Below are 21533 nucleotides of genomic sequence, written 5' to 3'. Positions count from 1 at the left end.
TCCACCCACTTTCTGCCATGTTTCGTCTGATCTCTCCACTGAAAAGCGGCTCTTACTGTGACAGGCCTAACAACACTTAGCCCAAACTCAGCGAGGCTCCAGGTTAATTTAGGAGGGGGGGAGAAATCCCTTTAAAGGTGGAAGAGGGAATTATTCTACCATAATTAAAAATAATCAAGGGGGGAGAGAGGGAGAGCAGTGAACGAGCTCAGTTAATTAAGGAGGTTTGAATCCTGCCAACTTCAAATAGAGCCTTCTTTTGTATCCAGCGCTTCTGTCTTATCAAAGGAGGGAAGGGGCTTTGGGTCTCCTAGAAGCTGGGGGGAACCACGATCCGGGTTAAAAAACCAGGAAAGTTCTTCAGATTGGGCATTTTTTAGGCAAGCAGGGAGGAAGAAGCGAGTAACCCCATAAGTTTACAACGTGTGGCGGAAATCCGAATCAAACCTGACCTGCTCAGGCTGTGAGTCATTTAGCAACAGATTATGTTGGTCGCAAAATTACCTTCAGAGCGCTTGGAACTGACTTCCCCTCTGGTGGCCAAAGGTAAAGGCAGTTTTAAAAGGAGGAATAGGGAAAGGAGCGCTTTCTCTCTTTTATTTTTCCCCTCGGCTTCAGCCTGGAAATGCCCAATAAAGGCTTTTTCAACAGGAGGCAGGGGCAGGGCAGAATCCGAAAATGGGACCATTTTAATCAGCCCCTTTAACCACCTCCGCTGCCCTTTCTGAAGTCCTTCACTGCCAGGCGCCACCTTTCACCCCATCTCGGCTGCATTTTCAGCTTCTCTCCCAAAGCCCCTTCTTTAAATAGTGTGAGCAGGGGGAACAAGGGGCGAGTTTAATTTGCTTTTCAGCGTGCTAATTGAAGGGGACAGCGGTCCATTTCTCCATGCTGGTCTCCAAAGGGGGGCTCATTTTGTTGGGGGCTGGGGGGCCTGACACCACCACAATAGACCCCGACCAGCTTCGGAATCAAGCGGCACAAAGACCACCTTATAAAGGCTGCTTTGCCCATGGAAATCAGCTTGTCAGCAGCCCCCTTGTTCAGTGAACCTCATCAAAGCCTTGATCCTGTTGACTGGGGTTTGGTTAAGGGAGGCATGTTTAAAACAAAAAAAATCACTGCATGGCAGTTGGAAACTGTTGCATGGCGTTTTTTTGCGGCCACTCAGGTTAGAGGGAACATTACTTCTCATTAGTAATTTCACCAGTTGAGCTGCACTTCTGATCACACTGCTGCTGCTGAAGTTAAGGTTGAAGAGTGCTGGGGAGGACCAGCTGACTTAGGGGTAATCTCACCAGTGCAGCCATGTGATCCACGACCGGGTGAGTAGGGGAGGGACTGCTGCTGGCTTGAAAAGCAGTTCCGCTGCCAACTTGTAAAGTAGTGCTTTAAAAGTCTTTAGAAACACTTTAAGGATGTTTTTCACAGCCATATGATCCAGGGAGGGTAGGTGAGTAGGAGAGGGGAAAGTACAGCAAGGACAAAGTCAAAATGGACTGCTTAATTGGCCATGACCACCCAGTCACATGACCACCTAGCCATGCCTGCCCAGCCGGTTCGGCTTCTCGACAGTCTGAGGGATTGTAAATCGGCCCACTGTTTAAAAAGTTTGACCCCTGATCTAGGGTGTTGACTATTTCTGCCTTCTTAGTATCATCTGCATATTGAATAAGTTCCTCTTCTATTCCCTCATCGAAGTCATTTATGAAGATATTAAAGAGTACTGGGCATAAGACAGAACCTTGTGGTACCCCACTGCTTACTTTCCTCCACATAGATTAAGGATTAAGGATTACTCGTCAGCCAGTTACAAATCCATCTTTAGATACTTTACTTTACAGGTGAAACTTGAAAAATTAGAATATCGTGCAAAAGTTCATTGATTCCAGTAATGCAACTTAAAAGGTGAAACTAATATATGAGATAGACTCATTGCATGCAAAGCAAGATAGTTCAAGCCATGATTTGTCATAATTGTGATGATTATGGCTTACAGCTCATGAAAACCCCAAATCCACAATCTCAGAAAATTAGACTATTATATGCAATCAATAAAATAATGATTGTATATAGAACAATATCGGACCTCTGAAAAGTATAAGCATGCCTATATACTCAATACTTGGTTTGGCCCCCTTTGGCAGCAATTACTGCCTCAATGCGGCAGGGCATGGAAGCTATCAGCCTGTGGCACTGCTGAGGTGTTATGGAAGACCAGGATGCTTCAATAGCGGCCTTCAGCTCTTCTGCATTGTTTGGTCTCATGTCTCTCATCTTTCTCTTGGCAATGCCCCATATTCTCTATGGGGTTCAGGTCAGGTGAGTTTGCTGGCCAATCAAGCACAGTAATCCCACAGTCATTGAACCAGGTTTTGGTGCTTTTGGCAGTGAGGGCAGGTGCCAAGTCCTGCTGGAAAATGAAGACAGCATCCCCAAAAAGTTCGCCTGCGGAAGGAAGTATGAAGTGCTCCAAAATCTCTTGGTAGACAGCTGCGTTGACCCTGGACTTAATGAAGCACCAACACCAGCAGACGTCATGGCTCCCCAAATCAACACAGACTGTGGAAACTTCACATTGGACTTCAAGCATCTTGCAGTGTATGCCTCTCCATCCTTCCTCCATACTCTGGGTTCTTGGTTTCCAAATGAGATGCAATAGTTGCTCTCATCAGAAAAGAGGACTTTAGACCACTTAGCAACAGACCAGGTCTGTTTTTCCTTAACCCAGGTAAACGCTTCTGACATTGTTTGTTGTTCAGGAGCAGCTTGACAAGAGGAATATGACATTTGAAGCCTGTATCCAGGATCTGTCTATGTGTGGTGGCTCTTGATGCACTGACTCCAGCTTCAGTCCACTCCTTGTGAAAGTCCCCAACACTTTTGAATGGCCTTTTCCTGACAATCCTCTCCAGGCTGCGGTCAACCCTGCTGCTTGTGCACCTTTTTCTTCCACACTTTTCCCTTCCACGTAACTTTCTATTAATGTGCTTTGATACAGCACTTTGGGAATATCCAACTTCTTTTGCAATTACCCTTCGAGGCTTTCCCTCCTTATGGAGGGTGTCAATGATGGTTTTCTGCACAACTGTCAGGTCAGCAATCTTTCCCATGATTGTGATTCCTACTGAACCAGACTGAGAGACTATTTAAAGGCTCAGGAACCCTTTGCAGGTGTTATGGCTTAATTAGCTGATTAGAGTGGGACACTTTGAGCCTAGAATATTGCATCTTTTCACAATATTCTAATTTTCTGAGATTGTGGATTTGGGGTTTTCATGAGCTGTAAACCATAATCATTACAATTATGACAAATCACGGCTTGAACTATCTTGCTTTACATGTAATGAGTCTATCTCATATATTAGTTTCACCTTTTAAATTGCATTTCTGAAATAAATGAACTTTTGCACGATATTCTAATTTTTCAAGTTTCATCTGTATTGTCATTGTACGTATATACGCAGTTTACACATACAGTGAAATTCACATAACACCCAGAGACCAGGCTCAATACACCTAACAATTCCCAAACACACACACACACACACACACCAAAAAAGTCCCCCGCCCCTATACCACCCAAGTATCCACACAAGAGACCAAGTAGTGCTGTCCAATAGCTCACCAATGGTGGCCCTTTAGTTCATTGTTGAATGCAATTATTTCTCTGGGATAAAAGCTATTCAGAAGATGTGTGGTCCTAGTTTTAATTGTTCTTTTTTTTTTAAATTATTTTTATTTTTTATTACACAGACAACAATGGGAAAGGGAGGGGATGGAATGAAAAAAGGGGGGGAGGGGGAACCCATCTTCACATACAATATGTCTTTTAATCACAGGTGCATCCCTACTAAGTTTATACATCCCGTATCTCTCTGTTGTATATTTAATAAGCACCACAATAAGCTAGGGTTTAAAAAACAAAAAACAACAAAATAAAACAAGGGAGAGAGGGGAAAAAAAGGTAGGGGGAGAGGGGGGAGGCCAAAAAGGACAAAAAAAAGTCCAAGAAGGAAAGGGGGGGGAAAAAAAGAAAAAAAAGAAGAAAAAAAACCCATCGTCACATGCAGCATGTCGTTTGATTACGGTTGTTTTAACATCTACATCTTCAAATAATGTTTACCATCTCAGATATTTCCTCTAATGTAACTATAGGTCTCATTTTCCTTCTACAATATATATTCAGTTAACATTAGCATTATTTTCCCCCAGAGAATATACTTCTATTCATTGTTAACCTTGCATTTCATACCTTCAAACAGAGATCTTATTCCTTCATTGTTCAACAAGGCATCGCTGCCTATATATACCAGTTTTCATTTGTTCCCCTATTGGAATTGCCTTATCAGCAGCGAAATATCATTATAATAAGTTCTTAACCTTATACATTATATCACCAGACCTTATATTAGTACTTCCTTATATCATTGTTGAATTATTTCACATCATAATTATATCATCATTTACTTTTTCCAATTAAGGCATAAGTGTATCATTTTTCATTTCCAAAATTTTGTTTTTTTTTCCCTTAGCCATTGATAAAACAAGTCCCATATCTTATAAAATTGTTCATCCTCTTGCTCTCTAATTTCAAATGTCAATTTACTCATTTCGGCACAGTCCATTATTTTTCGAATGATTTCTTCCTCTTTTGGTATTGTTTCATTTTTCCAGTTTTTTGCAAATACAATTCTGGCTGCTGTTAACACATTTACAATCAAATATTTTTAGTTTTAATTGTTCTGTACCTTCTGCCAGAAGGCAACAGTCTAAAATAAGCAGAATGGGTAGAATTTTGTTATGCAACTTCCTCAAACAGTGAGATATCATCCAGGGCTGGTAGCTGGAGCCCGGTGATATTTTGGGCAGTTTTAATGATTCTCTGTAGAGCTTTTTTGCTTGCTGAAGAGCTGCTCCCATATCATGCAAGAATGCCGTATGTCAAGATACTCGCTATAGTGCTGCGATAGTAGGACAGAAGTAGATGCTGAGATAGATTTATCTTCCTTAGCATTCTCAGGAAGTACAGCCTCTTCTGTGCCTTCTTCACAAGTATGCTTGCATTCATGGTTCATGAGAGGTCCTCTGAGATATAAATGCCCAGAAATTTAAAACTACCAGCCTCTCCACCTCCTCGCCATTTATCTGATGGTGATGCTATCTATCCCACTTTTTTCTAGTTTACAAGAAGTAGGTTGTTGTTGTGACTCAGCAGCAGCTTGCTGTGAGTTGCATTGGGATGCAGGAATAATGAGCAGCTGTTGCTCATTCAGGTCGTCTTCTGCAGATAAAAGACAGATGGTGCCACGCCTTAGTTGCAGAAGTCAACGTTTGTGGTTCGTCGTTCGTCGTGTGTGGTTCATCATTTCGAGATTCAAAGAGGCACTTGGATAAGTGATTTGCTTTCTGTAAACCTGGTTTGCTGTAAGAGCTTTTTGTTTTTGCATTAGAACTTTTTGCCAGAGACTTTATCTACGTTTTATTTTGGGCTCGCAGCCAGCTTGAGCCAGGACTGATAAATATATTTCCTTTGAAGTTCTGTCTGACTGTCATTTGTGAACGAGCGAAGAGGGGGGTCAGAACAGATTGTGGTCTACTTTGTCAAATGCCATGCTGAAGTCTAAGAATATTATGTACACAGTATTTTGCTGGTCTACTAATTTAGTCACTATGTTGAAAAATGAAATAAGACTGGTTTGGCATGATCTGTTTTTAACAAGCCCATATTGACTTCTAGTTATTACTTTACTCGTTTCTAGATGTTGGAAGATGTGTTTTTTTATTATCTTTTCCAATATCTTCTTGGGTATTGATAGGCTGATCGATATGAAGTTTAATGAGTCTGTTTTCTGCCCTTTTTTGAAGATGGGATCCATATCAGTTCCTTTCCAGTCCTCTGGAAGTTCCCCAGTGCTCCAGGATTTTTGAAAGTTTTGGTACAGTGTTTCTGAGAGGACATCTGCCAGTTCCTTTAGAACTCTGGGATGTAATCCATCAGGTTCTGATAATTTGTATTCGTCAAGATCAGACAGGTATTCTCTTACTATTTTTTGTTTATTTAAAGTTTTATTTCTAGTCTGTCTTTTACAGTTATGTTTTTGGTAGGTTAACCTACTGTTTCTTTTTGCATGAATACCAATGGCAAAGAATGACTTAAGCAGCTCTGCTTTCTATCTGCTGCATTTTACTTATTTGCCATCTTTTTAGTGGATTGCCGTTTCCTTGATTTTTTTCTTGTTATTTATATGTTTGAAGAAACTTTTTTTATTATCTTTGACTTTGGTTGCAAGTCTTGGTTCATTCTGAGCCTTTGCCATGTCTTGGCAGATTCTGGCTATCTGCCTTAGTTATGTGTCCCTCTTTTCATTTTTTGTACTTGTCCTTTTTGTCTTTTAATTTGTCAGAGAGATCAGATGCAGCCATGCTGGTTTCTTCTTGGCTTTATTGTGTTTCTTTTTCAGTGGTATTGTGCTGGTCTCGGCTTTTATGGTCATATTTTTCCAAGCTTCTTGAGTTGTTTTTCCCTTTAGGATTTTTATCCTAGTAATATTTTCCAAGTTCTCCCTGAGTTTGTTAAAATCAGCTCTTTTAAAATCTAGAATCTAAAATCTAGGACTCTGGTATCATTGTGTTCTGTTGCTTGTGTTTGCGTGTTGAATTCTAGTATGACATGGTCACTCTCACCCAAGGTTCCTGTGGTTTCAACTCCCTCTAACACATCTGTTTGTAAGAATTAAGCCCAGTATGGCTGTCCCTCTAGTTCCCTCTTCTACCTTTTGGACAACAAAATTGTCAGCTAGGTTGGTCAGAAACTTATTTGATTTCTCACTTGGTGTGAATTAAGTCTTCCAATTGATGTCACAATAATTGAAGTCCCCAATTACTATTGTAGTGTGTTTCTACATATAGTGGGTTGGCAAAAAGTACATCTATTTTTTCTGCTTGGTTGGGTGGCCAGTAGTATACACCTATGACAATGTTATTCTTTTTCTTTTATATTGACCCATATGCTTTCTAGGAGATTTTCATCTTTGGTGCATTTCTGTAGCAATGTAGTGGTCCTTTACATACAGTCCAACTCCATGTCCTCTTTTATGAGGTCTGTTTATTTTTGAACAGTTTGTATCCGTCTATCAGTATGTTCCAGTTCTGGGTTCCGTCCCACCAGGTTTCTATAATTCCAACTATATCGTATCTACCTTTATGTATTAATAGTTCAATTTCACCCTGTTTGTTTCCCAAACAGTGTGCATTTGTATATAGGCACTTAAGATCTTTAGGTCTCATTCTCTGTATGCTTCCTATGTCTCCTGGAGATTGGCCATTTAGTTTAAAGCTCTCCTGATAAGTTGAGCCAGTCATTTTCCAAAAACATTCTTTCCAGTATTTGTGAGGGGCAGCCCATCCCTTGACAAAACCCCATCATGGAGGTAGTACAGACCATGATCCAGAAATCCAAATTTTTTTGGTGACATCAACCCTTTAGCCCGTGATTCACCTCTAGAATCCTTTGTTCTCTTACCAGATATTGATCTTTTGTTGGAAGTACAGATGAAAAAACTACTTGTGCATCTAACTCCTTAACTTTCTTGCCCAGCTGCTCATAATTGCTCAATATTGTTTTCAAGTTCTTTTTTGTATCATTTGTTCCTATATGTAGTAGTAGAAAGGGGTAATAATCTGTGGGTTTTATTATTTTGGTTAAGTTATGAGCCACATCCTTGATTTTGCTCCAGGGGGACAACATGGCTCCCTAGATTGTATGTTCGGTCTGCAGATGGCTTCTTCTTCCTCTGAGAATAGAATCTCCGATCATCAACACTCACCTTCCTTTTTTAGGGGGTGCAGTCTGAGGTGCTTTTCTGCTTATCCCAGGTCAGTTTGTTGATGTAACTTTTGAAGGGATATTAGATGTCTCTTTTCTAAGTGTTTGCATGTTTTCTTTGAGGGAGAGGTTGTTGGCCTGAGTATTTTCAACCAGGGAAGGAAATTGATTGTTCAGTTTTATTTTTTTTAAATAATTTTTATTGAACATATTTCAACTTTAACATCACATTTCTACTCTTAACAGCATTTCAGTATTACTATCACTCATATTTACATCATGTCTATTTCAACTTTCTTTATACATCATACATCATAATTCTATGTACTGTATAATTATTCATATATATACATGGTTTCGACCTAACCATTTTAACAAATATATACAATACCTTCCCTTTTTAATATACCTCTTCAGTAGTCTTTTTGTATGATCTTTACATATATTTTCTAGCCAATTTTACCATATATTCCAAATCATGTAGTACTCTGTTTCTTCTCTATCTTTTAATCCCATGGTTAGTCTGTCAATCTCAACACACTCAACCACCTTTTTTATTACCATTATATCTGAAGGAATGTTATCTTGTTTCCAGTTTTGAGCAAATGTAATTCCAGCCACGGTTATTATATGGAATATGATATATTGAATTTTTTTACTTAGGTCATCTCTTATTATACCTAATAGGAATAATTCTAGTCTCAATTCATTTTTTGGCTCCGTAATTTCTTCTATCCATGTCTTTATTTTAATCCAATATTTCCTAACTTTGGGGCACATTCACCACATATGGAAAAATGTGCCTTGTTTGTATTTGCACCTCCAGCATTCTGCCAATCTGTTCGGAAACATTTTTGCCAGTCTCGCTGGGGGTAAATGCCAATGATAAAACATTTTGCATTAGTTTTCTCTATATGCCCCTGATATTGTTAATTTGTAGTTCTTTTCCCAAAGTTTTTCCCAATGTTCTAGTTCAATGTTGTAGCCAAATTTTTTCACATGTACTTCTAATGAAAGTTTGTGTCTACATATATAATTGGAACGAATTCTATAGATCTCATCTATGTCATTTTGAGTCTCTTGTTTACTTTTCTGTAATGCGTCAGTCAACATTTCTACCATTAGTTCTAATAGATCTTTGTCCTTATTTTCTTCTTTACATTTTGGAATCTCAAAAAAATCCTGATTTCTCCATTTCCAAGTGTGCTATTTCCTCTTCCAGATCCCTATTCACTGCAATCATTTTTTTTCCCTATTGTTTCCAATCTTTTCTCGGTTTGTTCTGTTCCACTTTCCACTATCTTTATTTTCTGTTTGTTTCTAGCAATAGCCTCTTGTATCCCTATCTTATCATCCAATTTATGTATGTCTTCTTTTATCTCTCCCATCTCACTCTTTATTTCTACATGTTTTTTTGCTATTGACTCCTGTGTTTTCATCATCATTTCCTGGATCATCATAAGGGTCAACTGCATGTTCTGCAAACTCAACATAGAGCCTGATTTCTTGCCCTCCAACATTCTTTCTATCAAGTGCTGTGCCAATGGGGAGGCTACTGTTGGTGTTTGGTTTGATGTTATTTTTCCCCTATTTTTGTTATTGTTGTCGTACTTGTCTTTTCAGAATCTTAAAAAAAATTCTTCCACAATACCATAAATCAGCTACTACTGTGTTTCTCAAAAATAAGTCAGGGTCTTATTTCTTTTCACCCCCAAAATAAATGCTTGGCCTTATTTTCAGGGAGGTCTTATTATTTTTGAGGTATAGGAGGCACCGAGTGTGGCCACTTATTGGCTGCTGCTGTGTTGCAATATTTTGGGGGATGACTTATTTTCGGGAGAGGGCTTATTTTGGCACATGCATTCAAAAGCCCAATTGGGCTTATTATCCAGGTAGGTTTATATATTATATAATGTGTATAAACTGGGGGAACTGTACACAGGAGAAGTGGAAAACTGATAGATAAATACTCTGTTTCTCTGAAAATAAGACCTACCTGGATAATAAGCACAAGGGGGTTTAAGCGCATGGGTCAAAATAAGCCCTTGTCCTTTAAAATTAGGTATTGTAATATATTATTATACCCATATCAATATCCACAATATCAATAATATAATCTAGGAATTCTAAATATTAATAGACAGAGCAATATTAGGTCTAAAGATTATAAAAAGTTTAAGGATTGCATTGTGTGTATGTATGTGTGTATGTGTGTATGTGTGTATGTATGTATGTATATATATATATGTGTGTGTGTGTGTGTGTGTGTATGTATGTATGTATGTGTGTGTATATATATATATATATATATATATATATATATATATATATATATATATATATATATATATATGTTATATTTATGCTGATAATAAATAAAGGGAGACTAGTATAGATCTATTTCAAGCTATTTAGCTCTCATCAGCTAGCCATATTTGGGCATACCAGGGGTTGTGACTTTAAAATATATATATATATATAAAGTTATAGTTTATACAATTAAAGGTCAGTAGTTAATATATTATAAGTTTATAAACTTTTAAACAGTCTATTAAATTTTACTATTTAATATTCTTTTCTAAGTTAATTCTTTATATTGAGAGATAGATAGATAGATAGATAGATAGATAGATAGATAGATAGATAGATAGATAGATCTAGATCCATTTTTATATACACACTTATATACGCATAGATATGGGAGTGACTAACATATATACAAAGCAGACATATAATTTATCAAGAATATATTTTTAACTGTAAATTGTTATGGTCTATTGTCCAAATTGTATTGTAAAATAGTCTCTTCTAGGATAAGCAATTATAGTCAGTAAGCTCCATCACTATTTGAAAATGGTTCTTTTTCTGCTGGTCTTACTGCTGCATCAGCGCTCTTCTCTCTTTATTGCTAGATCTTAACTTCCTCCTAATTAGCACAGTCACCATCACTTCTCCACACCACCCTTTCCATCTAAAAAGCTTATTATAAATATTCCAACACTGTCTTGCTCCAAACATTTATTCTGTCTTTAGGTCTTTTAATAAACAATTCTTAGTTTCCACACTCTTCTTTCCTCTCGATCTATCTATATCAATATCAGTCTTTCCAATCCTCCATTTCCATCGCTAAATCGCTGCTATTCTCTGGGGCCACATCCCCTTCATTTTGGAAACTCACTTGTCCACAAATGTCCACAAAACTCGAAGTATCAGAATCTCCAGAGTTTCCACTGATCTCCACTAATACTGAATGCTGTTTTCCCTCTCTTCTCTTCCAACTCCTACTTTCTACTTGTAAGCCAACCAACGTCTTGGTTTATTTGCATTTTCAAAAAAGTTTTGTTTTGCCAATTTTATTTTGTTTGCCAGATCCTCATTTTCTATCAAGTTCAGTTTATGTCTTTGCAGTTCCAAATTATTTTTTACTTTTTTATTTGTAGATTTTTCTGCAGCTCCGTCACAAGACTTTTATATTCTGATTCCAACTTCTTTTGAGTTTGTCTATTCTGTCTGTTCTTTTTCTCTATGTATGTCATTGTGAGAACTCTGATATATGCTTTAGAGGTGTCCCATCATGTGAGACTCTTAAGAGCCCACACACAGCCACGTCTCTCCAGCTGGAGAACTTTCTGTTGAATCTTTTTTTCTGGTTCTTTAAGGGTACAAGTTTCGTATCTTTTTTGCTTATCCTTTTTCTGCCTTTCTGTGCTTGTTTTTATACCTTGTTATTTACTTGTTTACTGTTATGCTAGTTTTATTTATCCCTTTCTTACCTATATTTTTAAAAAGTTTTTGAGCTGCAGTTCCCCCTTATCTTATTATTTAAGATTTGCCTTATTTATCAATTCATTTCAATGTTTTTCTCCTCAACTTTTAATTCTCCCAGAGGAAGACAATAAAACATACTTAAATCAATCCAAATATCCGAGAAAGTACATTTCAGAATATTTTTTTTAATTTGTTAAGTCTAGACTAGAGCTGTCAAACTCAATTTCATTGAGGGCCACATATGTGTTGTGTTTGACCTTGGGGGGGACTGGGGTGGCCATGACCATGGTGGGCATGGCCAGTTTGCTGTCACTCATGTTGGGGTACCTCTTGTGGCCTGAGCACTCTTCAAATGAAAATGAAAATGGGCTTCCAAGCTCAGTTTTTGGTTGCAACAGCCTCCTTCAACCCTCTGCCAGCAGTCCTCGCAAGCTCCATTTCACTGCAATGTCCTCCTTCAATTCTCTGCCAGTGAAAACAGAGCTCAGTCCTCCCACGCTCCATTTTCACTGGTAGAGGTATTGCACGCAGGTCCTTGCTGTTTTCAGGGTGGCTCCATGGGCCAGATCTAAACACCCCATGAATGGATCAGGCCCCCAGGCCTTGAGTTTGACATCCCTGGTTTAGACAGATACCAATCTTCCGTATATTGCGGACCAATTAGATCGCGACCAATTAGATCGCATAGATTAGGCCTCCTCCGAGTTCCATCTGCCAGTCAGTGCCGACTGCAACTACACGGAGGAGAGCCTTTTCAGTAGTAGCTCCGACCCTTTGGAACGATCTCCCCGTGGAGATTCGTACCCTCACCACCGTCCAGACCTTCCGCACAGCCCTTAAGATCTGGCTAGCCCGTCAGGCCTGGGGATAAAGCTAATTTGTCCCCACCCGAATGATGAATGAATGTTGCTTACTATTTTACTTCGATGTATTGTTTGTGTCTATTGTCTGTACCCTCCCTTCCTTATTTTATGTAAGCCGCCCTGAGTCCCCTCAGGGAAAAGGGCGGCCTATAAATACTAATAAAATAAAATAAAATAAAAATATGACCTATCAGGTATCTTGCATTATAAAGTACATAATACAAGCATCAAAGTTACCTAGAACCATGAGATATTTTAATTTCATTAAAAATATATAATTGATAAGATGGAGTGCAAATGATTTTTCCTTTGTTAGTACATTAGCAGCAAGTATATGACATTAATTAGATAGTAATATTCAAAAAGCAAAATAGAAGGATCTATTATTCTGATAAAATATATAGCGTGGCCCAAGGACATCAAGATGGCAAGGGAAATGAGGAGGAGGAGGAAGAAAAGGAGAATAGGAAGAGAATGAACAGAACCAAAGCAAGGACTTATGGTTAAACTGCAGTTCTCTGGTGATAAAACATAAGCTGGTTTTTATACAGAGTTGAATGGAAAGGATTTAAGACACAACTGAAAAGGCCTGCAGCTGTTTAGTACACAGTTCTTCATTCAGAGGGCAGTGACTCGCTTCATAGCCTGTAGAATTCAAAACAACTACCAAAAGTATCTCTTAGTATCAGCTTTTCCCATTCTAATGCCTCCAGATTACAGTCCCAACATAACTGGAAAGCACAAGTAAACTAAAGTTGTCCCCTATTTTTATATTGTATTAGGATAGAAGTACTATAGTTAAGTCATAATTTAATTTACAAGATAAAGACAGCATTCAAATGCACTTACTGCCACAACTATAATTAATAGAACAAATGTAAAAAGAAAATCCATCACAAGTACTAGCATAGATATGGAAAAATAACATGCCCTCTTACCTTCATAGCAAGGCATTAATTTTTTACCATTCAATCCAAGATTGGGAGGGATAATGTTGCAAAAACCATGAGGAAGGATGTACTCAGTTTCATAGTAGACATTTTTCCAACGATGGGCACAGGCCTAAGGAAAAAGAGGAAACACTTTAAAAATTTGTTAGTGGTTGTATTCCCCCCCCCTCCCCAAAGTTACAAGGATAATGTCCAACTAAATGGCAACTCTTATACTAATTAAGCCAATCTTCAATTGCAAAGTTAGGTATGGTTATTTCTTAGATGTAAACCACCAAATATGACTCATAAACTGGGGAGAAGGCAACGACACATTACTGCCAAAAGAACCCTACACAGATGTGCCCATAAAGTCAGTAGGATTTGAACTAGTCTTGGAAGAAATTTTATGTGAGTATGCTTTCTTTATACCATGATTGGACAAACCTTTCTCAGATAGGGATTGAATGGCAGGATTATCATTAGGTCCATAGTTAAAAGTGTATCCAACTTTCCTCTTCTCTCTAATTTTGTAATCCTATCCCTACAATGCAAAAAATGGATGGAACTCTCCTATCAGAAACCACAATCCTTGATCTACAATTAGCCCATTCCAACAATAGGGCATGAATTTCAGGTTCAATTTGTTGCTCTATTCTACAATCTAATTTTTCATATTGATCTGAAATTAATCACACAATCCTCTAATACCCTTAGTCCTATATAAAGAACTTTTATGGCAGAATATAGAATGCTAGAATAGATTTTATATAGCTCTCTCCTTTCATAGAAAGATGCACATAAGCAATCTTATAAAAAACTGAACTATATTAGCTAAATTTATATTTTTTTAAAATTATAAAATATTTATATTTTAATGTTATGAAGTAGCTCCTTTTCTGAAATATTCCCATTATAAATACAAAATACACACAAACCTCCTACTGGAAGATAGCATTTTATAGGCAATGTACACTATTAAGATAGCATTTTTACAAATCTCCAGGAAACTGGATATTGCAAGAAAGAAGGAATATTTAATACAAAAATATATACTTAGCATAAACCATAATACAAACAATCCTTCACAATAAAGCAAAGTAAATAAAGCTTCCTAATGCTACAATTTCTAAAATGTTTACTTGTTTCTATATCAGGAGAAAATTAGGCTATTAATACCTCTATCAATAACCTAATCTAAATACATATGAAGAAGGATATCTTACACATATAAACCATTTGAGTGGGGTTTATTCAGTACATTATGTGTGTGCTACTAATGAATCAGTTCATTAATTAAATATATTTCAGATTACAGGATATGAGGACATATGGCTAATATTTGACAAGCAAGGATATATCTGATCTCAACAACTAGGTCTTCAAGGCCATTCATTCATTAGGTTTTCCTCATGCAATACAATATGCCATAATTTCATTTGTTTGATTTTGGCTTAGTATACTGAACCCAAACATTATGATCTGCAAAATCACAATTAATAGCTATCACTATGTATCAATTCAGTTTATTGTGTTTATTCAATATATCACATTGAAGTGAATCAAATACAATAGAAGATACAACTACATGGATAAGGAAATGATCCCGAAGTCTCAATCACAGATATTCACCTTGTAAGTTCCATTACAAGTTGCAGTATCAAAACAATGATATGTGCTTCATGGCTTAATTATGCAAGTGATGCAATTATTCCATTTGCCTCCTAATGCCCAATGGAAAATATACAAGTTGGATTATTTGTGATGATATCAGAGATGTTATGTTCCCTGCTCTCAGCTCAGGTCTGCAATCCTATTTCAATGTCCTTAAGAATACCGGACAGAAACAAATAGGTTTGTGCTTTTAGTCATTCTTTAATTTCAGAATTTAGCAGCAGAGAGAAGAAACAATTTCAGAATAAATGTATTAAATGTATGGTATAGCAAAATTAAGACAGATGGTTCTTCTCCAAGTTCTAATGACTGTTCCCAAATAGCACTTTTCCAGCATTAGCATTGGAATAACTTCTCTTTTTCTAACACTTGAGTTGAAGCAAACACCAATCCTCAGGTTGATATTTGAAAATCCAAATCACCTGCCAAAATTATATTTGAAATATATGTTGTCAGCAATTTATTGATCTCTTGTCTTCCATTTAGTTTTCTATTCCAACCTGATATTTAACAGATCCATGATTTAATATGGCATTAACATTTCTGATTCTTTTATTGTTTTAGCCAGTTATGTTTCAAATGAAACATGTTAATGAAAGAACCAATGTTTCATCAAGAAAAAAAATATGTATTTAAAAACTAAACTAAAATTGCACCATTTGCTGCCTAAATCTAATTTAGTCTTGTTTCATACATGGCATCAGTGCTAGCAATGGTTTCATCAGGTGGAGAAACTATGTGAAGTTACCTCTTTCTATTTTAAAACAACATATTGTGCATTAAGACCCATTAAGTCTAATACATCCTTTGTATAATGTCTCCATGTTCACATTTTGTGGTTGAAATACACATAGGTACAGTTACGGGAGAGAGGGGGAGAGAGGGGGAAGGGAGGGAGGAAGGGGGGGAGAGAGAGAGAGAGGGAGAGGAAGAGAGAGAGACTGAGACACTATTTAAAGTATTTTTGGAACACCAAAAGTATTCCAAAGTTTTATTTCAAATAATTGCAACACAACTTTCCTAGATCATACTAGGTTATACTACTCATTCAAAAAAATGTTGAAAAAGGCTGCAAGTCATCAGAATATATGTGTACTGGAAATAGAAAAATCCTCATTATTACAATATGTCTATGCATGTTTGAAAGAAGATGAAATAAATCATCTTCTGCAAAGTTGACTGAATAGAGTCTTCAGCTGAGATTTTTCCTGGTCGAGATTAAATGAATTTAGATTGTATTTGGGGGTGCAAATGGCCTTGGATCTTCCCTCTGAAGAGCTTCTTGTACAATGAACCATGGTATTCTTTGTAGATTTCTTTAGAGAATGCAGCTTGGGGATATAATGGTTTAAATCCTAACTGAAAGAGCAGCTTCAGAAAGCTATTGACTTTTGGTGTCCATCAAAGTTTTACTTGACCTGCTATATATAGTAGAACCTCTGGTCACGAACACTTCTGACCACGACCAAATCGCATTCTGACCAAAAAGTTCACAATTTTCCCCCCTGTGGCTGACTTCCCCTTCTGCGCCATTTTTTTTGTAAGTGACACATTTCCAAAATTAGGTTCGGGTTCAGGTCACAACCAAATCAGGTTGGGATCCAAGTTATGGAACAAATTATGATTGTGACCAGAGGTTCTACTGTATTTAATGTATACTATAAATAATATGGCAAGTCATTTAAGTTTGATACATGATTGGGATTTCCACCACATTTCAGGGAGATTACTGAAATCCTGAATTGCCTGGAGGTCAAATGGTACAATAAACTGAAGTTGAATCAGAAAAGACAAAACATTCACAGTCCAACCTTGACTATTCTGAAGAACTATAATTCTGAGCCATTTACCATCAAGAACAACACACTTCATCATTGAAAAAGTCACCTCCCACTGACATTTTTCATCATAGAAAAAGTTACATTCCACTGACTTCTTAGTTGCTAATTACAAAAAGACCATCCATAAAAATATATAGGAATATCAATATTTAGTTATTTCATTTTTAGTTTAAGCATAAAGCAACAAATAAATTATGAAACATGGCCTACAATATTTACTAAGTCTACACACATGCATAACATCTATGTATATTTTTTAAAGGAAATAAAAAGAGCAGACTTATTTACAGAAACACAAGGTGATATTTGTTCTGTTCCAAATGCTAAATCTACACTTTGAAAAGGAAGCCCTCAGGGATGACAGAAGCAGATGTAAATGCTTTGAAGCTGTCTTTCTAAATGGCAGCTTTGTCCTCAGGATGCAATTTACCTTCCTTCCAAAGGAAGCAGAGAATTAACTGAATTCTCATCAGTCTTTGGCTCAGCATATCTGTTCCCACACATTTTATGTCAATGTCAATATGACACTTCCTACTTCAATGATATCAAGGAAAAACAACTTACCAATATACTTCCTCCAACCGTTGGCTGTCTTGCCAGACTAACACCCATCCATTCATCATCTCTATCTTCTTTACATGTCTTTCCACAGAATGTTCCTCGAACATTAGCTAAAACAAATGTAGGAAGAAGGGTGAGAACTTAAAAAGGATGAAGATGGCAGTAAAGTATATCTACAGGAAATGGCACTATAGATAACAGACCATTATTTTTCCATCTGGTGGATTCAGAATTAATTTATCTTAGCATAGTATATATCTCAATAAAGGAAATACTTCATGGAAAAAAGTTTACCAATTTCATCAGAGACTGGCAATTCTTTGTCAATCCTGGTATTCTACATTCCATAGAAAACCTATATGAAATCATCATTAATATATTGGCTAAGAAGTGTTACTTTCTAACATGTTACATTTTAAGAGTTATATTAGGAGGGAAAGGATCTAATCCAGGGGTGTCAAACTTGTGGCCCACGGGACAGATGTGTCACGTGCTGGCTATGTTCACCCCAGGTTTAGCAAAGGGGGAAAAGTCACAATACATCATGTGACAACAACATAATGCCGTGAGTTTGACACTCCTGATCTAATCTCTCTTAGCCAACAGAATCATTTCTGGCAAATTCCCACCAGCTGTCATTCATAGAAACCTAGATTGTAGTAACATAGAGGGTAGCAGGAAACATGGATAGCAAATCATTCCAGAAATGGCAGGTCTAATGTTTTCTCCTATCATCAATTTCAGAAAGCTATTAGAGCAAAGCACCAAGAGCCTTTGGGGTCATCAAGGAGAAGACATAAGGAAAGGGACTGGGAAAATACCAATATCTGAGGCAGAATCTATATTTCCAGATCACTTTGATTCTTCAAACTAACAGAAAATAACATAAATATGGACCATATTCTGTCCAATGATTCTCATTTCAATGCCCTCCCATACTGTATTGTTTCTAGTTTAAGAATATCACTTCCTGTACATCAACTTGCACACAAGTAAATAAAGATAGTCGGAAGAGTTTTTATGCAAAAGATTCTCTGTTTCTTTGGAAGAATTTTTTTTTGCTTAAAACAAAGAAAGTGAAAATAAAAAAGTTGTGCTCATGCATACCTCGACCCATATCCAGCTCTGTGCACCTCCTATCAGGGTTAGTGTGAACCCGACATTTGAATACAGCTCCTGGTGACTTAAGAGAAGCACTGTACTTAGAATCTGCCTTTGGGGCGCCAACCAAGACCCTGAAAATTAAGAGCAAATAAATGTTTTACATCAGAAGCAAATACACAAGTTTCGCAGTAACAACTCTCTTTCTGATCTCTTGTTTTCCCTCCACTCATGGGAATTGGCAATCACCCACTGCAGTAAGATAAGACAAGGCCTTTCCTTCAATAAATCCATGAAATATTTGAATGAGTAGAAAATCCCAAAATGGCAAACTGAAAATGTTTCTAAGTAATATGTTCTCATACCTCAAAATAAACTGCTAGGAAAGAACAAGAACAAAGTTCTTGTTCAACAAAGTTACAGCTTGGCCTTTATATACAGTGATACTGTGGGGAAGCTATAATTTATTACTTAAAGCAAGAAAATTTGTCATTTGCCCCTAGATCCAGAGATTTGTAGGCAGAGAATTCTAAGCTTACTTATCAGCTAGGAGATTTCATTGTTGTTAAACAAGAACTAATAGAACAATCCAGCCTGAATTGAACAGAAATGTTGGTTTGAATCAAGACATATCTGATTTCACCCTAGTGCAATATATAAACTCGGTCACTGTAGTTCTATAAATTAATACAATCTATGAACTCAATAATAGTTCATTCAATAAACAAAGGAGACAATATGAACTATGCATATGCCATAGAGTATGTGAATCACCAGCAAACATAAAAATTCTACCATTCACAAAAGTCAATGTCATTTTTGTTTATTCAAAACTGATTTATAGAATAAACATACCAATCCACAAGTTGTACTATAGATTTATATTCCCTTTCTCCCCTCCACCCCAATCCTTCCCACAAGATTCTTCTCAGGTCCGCAACATGATTGCTAAAGGGAAAAGAAGAGGTACCCTTAAAAAGGACTGGACAATATTTTAAGTACAGACTCCACACTTTCCTAAAAGTTATGGAACACTATCCATTAACACCATAGTATCACTAGAAGTGTTAGGGGAAAGTATTTTAACTATTTGTTTTTGGAGAGTTATGTTGGAATGGGTACAACTTCCCCTTCATTCCCACTCTTTCTAAGATACCCAAATGCCCCCAAATTCCATAACTTTGCTGTCACAATTTTAGACTGATGGGGAGTAAAATACTGTATTTTTCAGAGTATAAGACACAGTTTTTCCCCCCTAAAGAGGGTAAAAATTTGGGTGTGTCTAACTGAATGTAGTCCTGCCCCCTGCCCCTGCCTGTCTCCACTCTTTGGCTTCTGCCTTCCAGCAATTTGCAGGGTCCATTCCCCCCCCCCCCATTCTGATTCCTGCTGCCCAGAACGGGCAGAAAATGGGGCGAGCAGAGGCTGAAAACAGGGCATGCAGAGACAACAATAGGCTATAGTAATCCCTGCAGCCTGAAACAGCTGATCACCGGGAGACCAATCCAACAACAACTACATGCTTGTGCTAATCAGACTGTTCTGAAACTGAAACATGCTGTTTGCTGCAAGAAGGCAAATTGCTGGGAGGCAGAGGCAGATTTTTTTCCCTTGTGCTAATCAGGCTAAACTGAAACTGAAATAGGCTGTTCGCTGCAAAACTTGAACATTAGAGGAAGGGGGGAAGTAACTATATTAAGAGTTTAATTTTTCCAAAGTTTAGAAGGCTAAGCCATTCAATTGTATGATTCTGACAAGGACTATCTTTAACAATCTTTTTACAAATTAGAACAATTATCCAAATCCTTAAATTACAGAAAATTATGAAGTCAACAAATTTTGCTGTTACCAAGCTCTGATTAAAATGCCTGATTGTTTCTCAGTTTGGAGAATCAGTCAAGTTAAATGAATGAAATATAGTCATGCACATGTGCAGGTGAGCACAACTGGGAGCATCACCAGGTTGGTGGGGTGGCACGGAGATTGCATGGGCCTGGAGGAGATAGGGAGGCAGGGGTCGAGGCCACCCTGGGCAATTGGATGCGGCAGCTTCCTGGGATAGGAGGTGGTGGGAGGCCACCACCCACCCTGTGGCCAGTTTGGGCCCCATTTGAAGGGTTCCCACCTGAAGGAATGGACACTGGGGGTCTTTCTGCCACCAAGCCCACACAAAGCACCCCAGCCTGGGCTTCTGCAGGCAAGGTAAGGTTGAGCTGAGATGCTCCTGAAAAGGCTGCCCGGTGGGCAAAGCTGAGCCTCTCGTGGGAGCAGCGGGCCGGGTTCCCAGTAGGGAAGCCTCCATGCAGCTCTGGGATGGCTCAACAAAGCCTCCTGAAGCCCTTCCCAGGAAAGCGGTAAGTGAACGGGCAGGCGGTGGCTGGAGATAAGGGAAGCCAGGTGCCTGGGCCAATCAGCTACCATCTCTCCACCTCCCAAGCTGTTTGGGGGGAGGGACTGATTGCTTTTGGGGCCTTCTCCCAACTGGGATCAGGGTTAAACTTCCCACCAGAGAAGTTGGAGCCTCCTCAGGCTCAGACAGTGCCTCTTGGGCTAAGAGCAGTGACAATAGCATGAACTTCTGCTGTCACATAAATATTTGTGATTCTTTTCACAAATATCTTTACAGTGTAACATTACATTAAAAGTCATGATATACGGTACTTCATAAAGGTAGGAGGTGGAAGGCGAGTGAGGGGCACAGCAGCGAGAGAGGCTGGCCATCCCTGAAGCCAGTTTTCAGAGGAAGGAGTTCAGTTTCAGTTTATTGTATTTGTATGCCGCCCTTTTCCCCCGAAGGGGGACTCAGGGCGGCTCACAACTCGAACCGGGGAAGGGGGGTTACAGACAAAAAATGTAAAAAGCAAACATAACAATATACAATTTAAAACTCACAACAGTCATACCATTCGCGACGGGGGCAACAGAGGCAGAGATGCCGTCCAGGGCTCACTTACTTGCCTCCTTCCTT

The 21533-nt window shown here is 38.1% G+C and overlaps 1 protein-coding gene across 2 annotated transcripts in view; it reads right to left on the bottom strand.

Moving 5' to 3' along the window:
* Window positions 1-21533, bottom strand: part of ITGA9 (integrin subunit alpha 9) — a 615138-nt gene that overhangs the window by 575698 nt on the left and 17907 nt on the right. For both annotated transcript variants that reach the window (XM_032236787.1, XM_032236788.1), the window contains exons 2-4: window positions 18572-18699; window positions 17468-17574; window positions 13398-13521 (exon numbers count right to left, since the gene is read on the bottom strand). In XM_032236787.1, the coding sequence (XP_032092678.1) occupies window positions 13398-13521; window positions 17468-17574; window positions 18572-18699 (359 nt within the window). The remainder of the gene's footprint in view (window positions 1-13397; window positions 13522-17467; window positions 17575-18571; window positions 18700-21533) is intronic.

Source organism: Thamnophis elegans, chromosome Z (assembly GCF_009769535.1).
Source record: "Thamnophis elegans isolate rThaEle1 chromosome Z, rThaEle1.pri, whole genome shotgun sequence".
Lineage (NCBI taxonomy): Eukaryota > Metazoa > Chordata > Lepidosauria > Squamata > Colubridae > Thamnophis > Thamnophis elegans.
The sequence above is the reverse complement of the archived record's forward strand: the minus strand, read 5'-3'. Positions and strand labels throughout refer to the sequence as shown.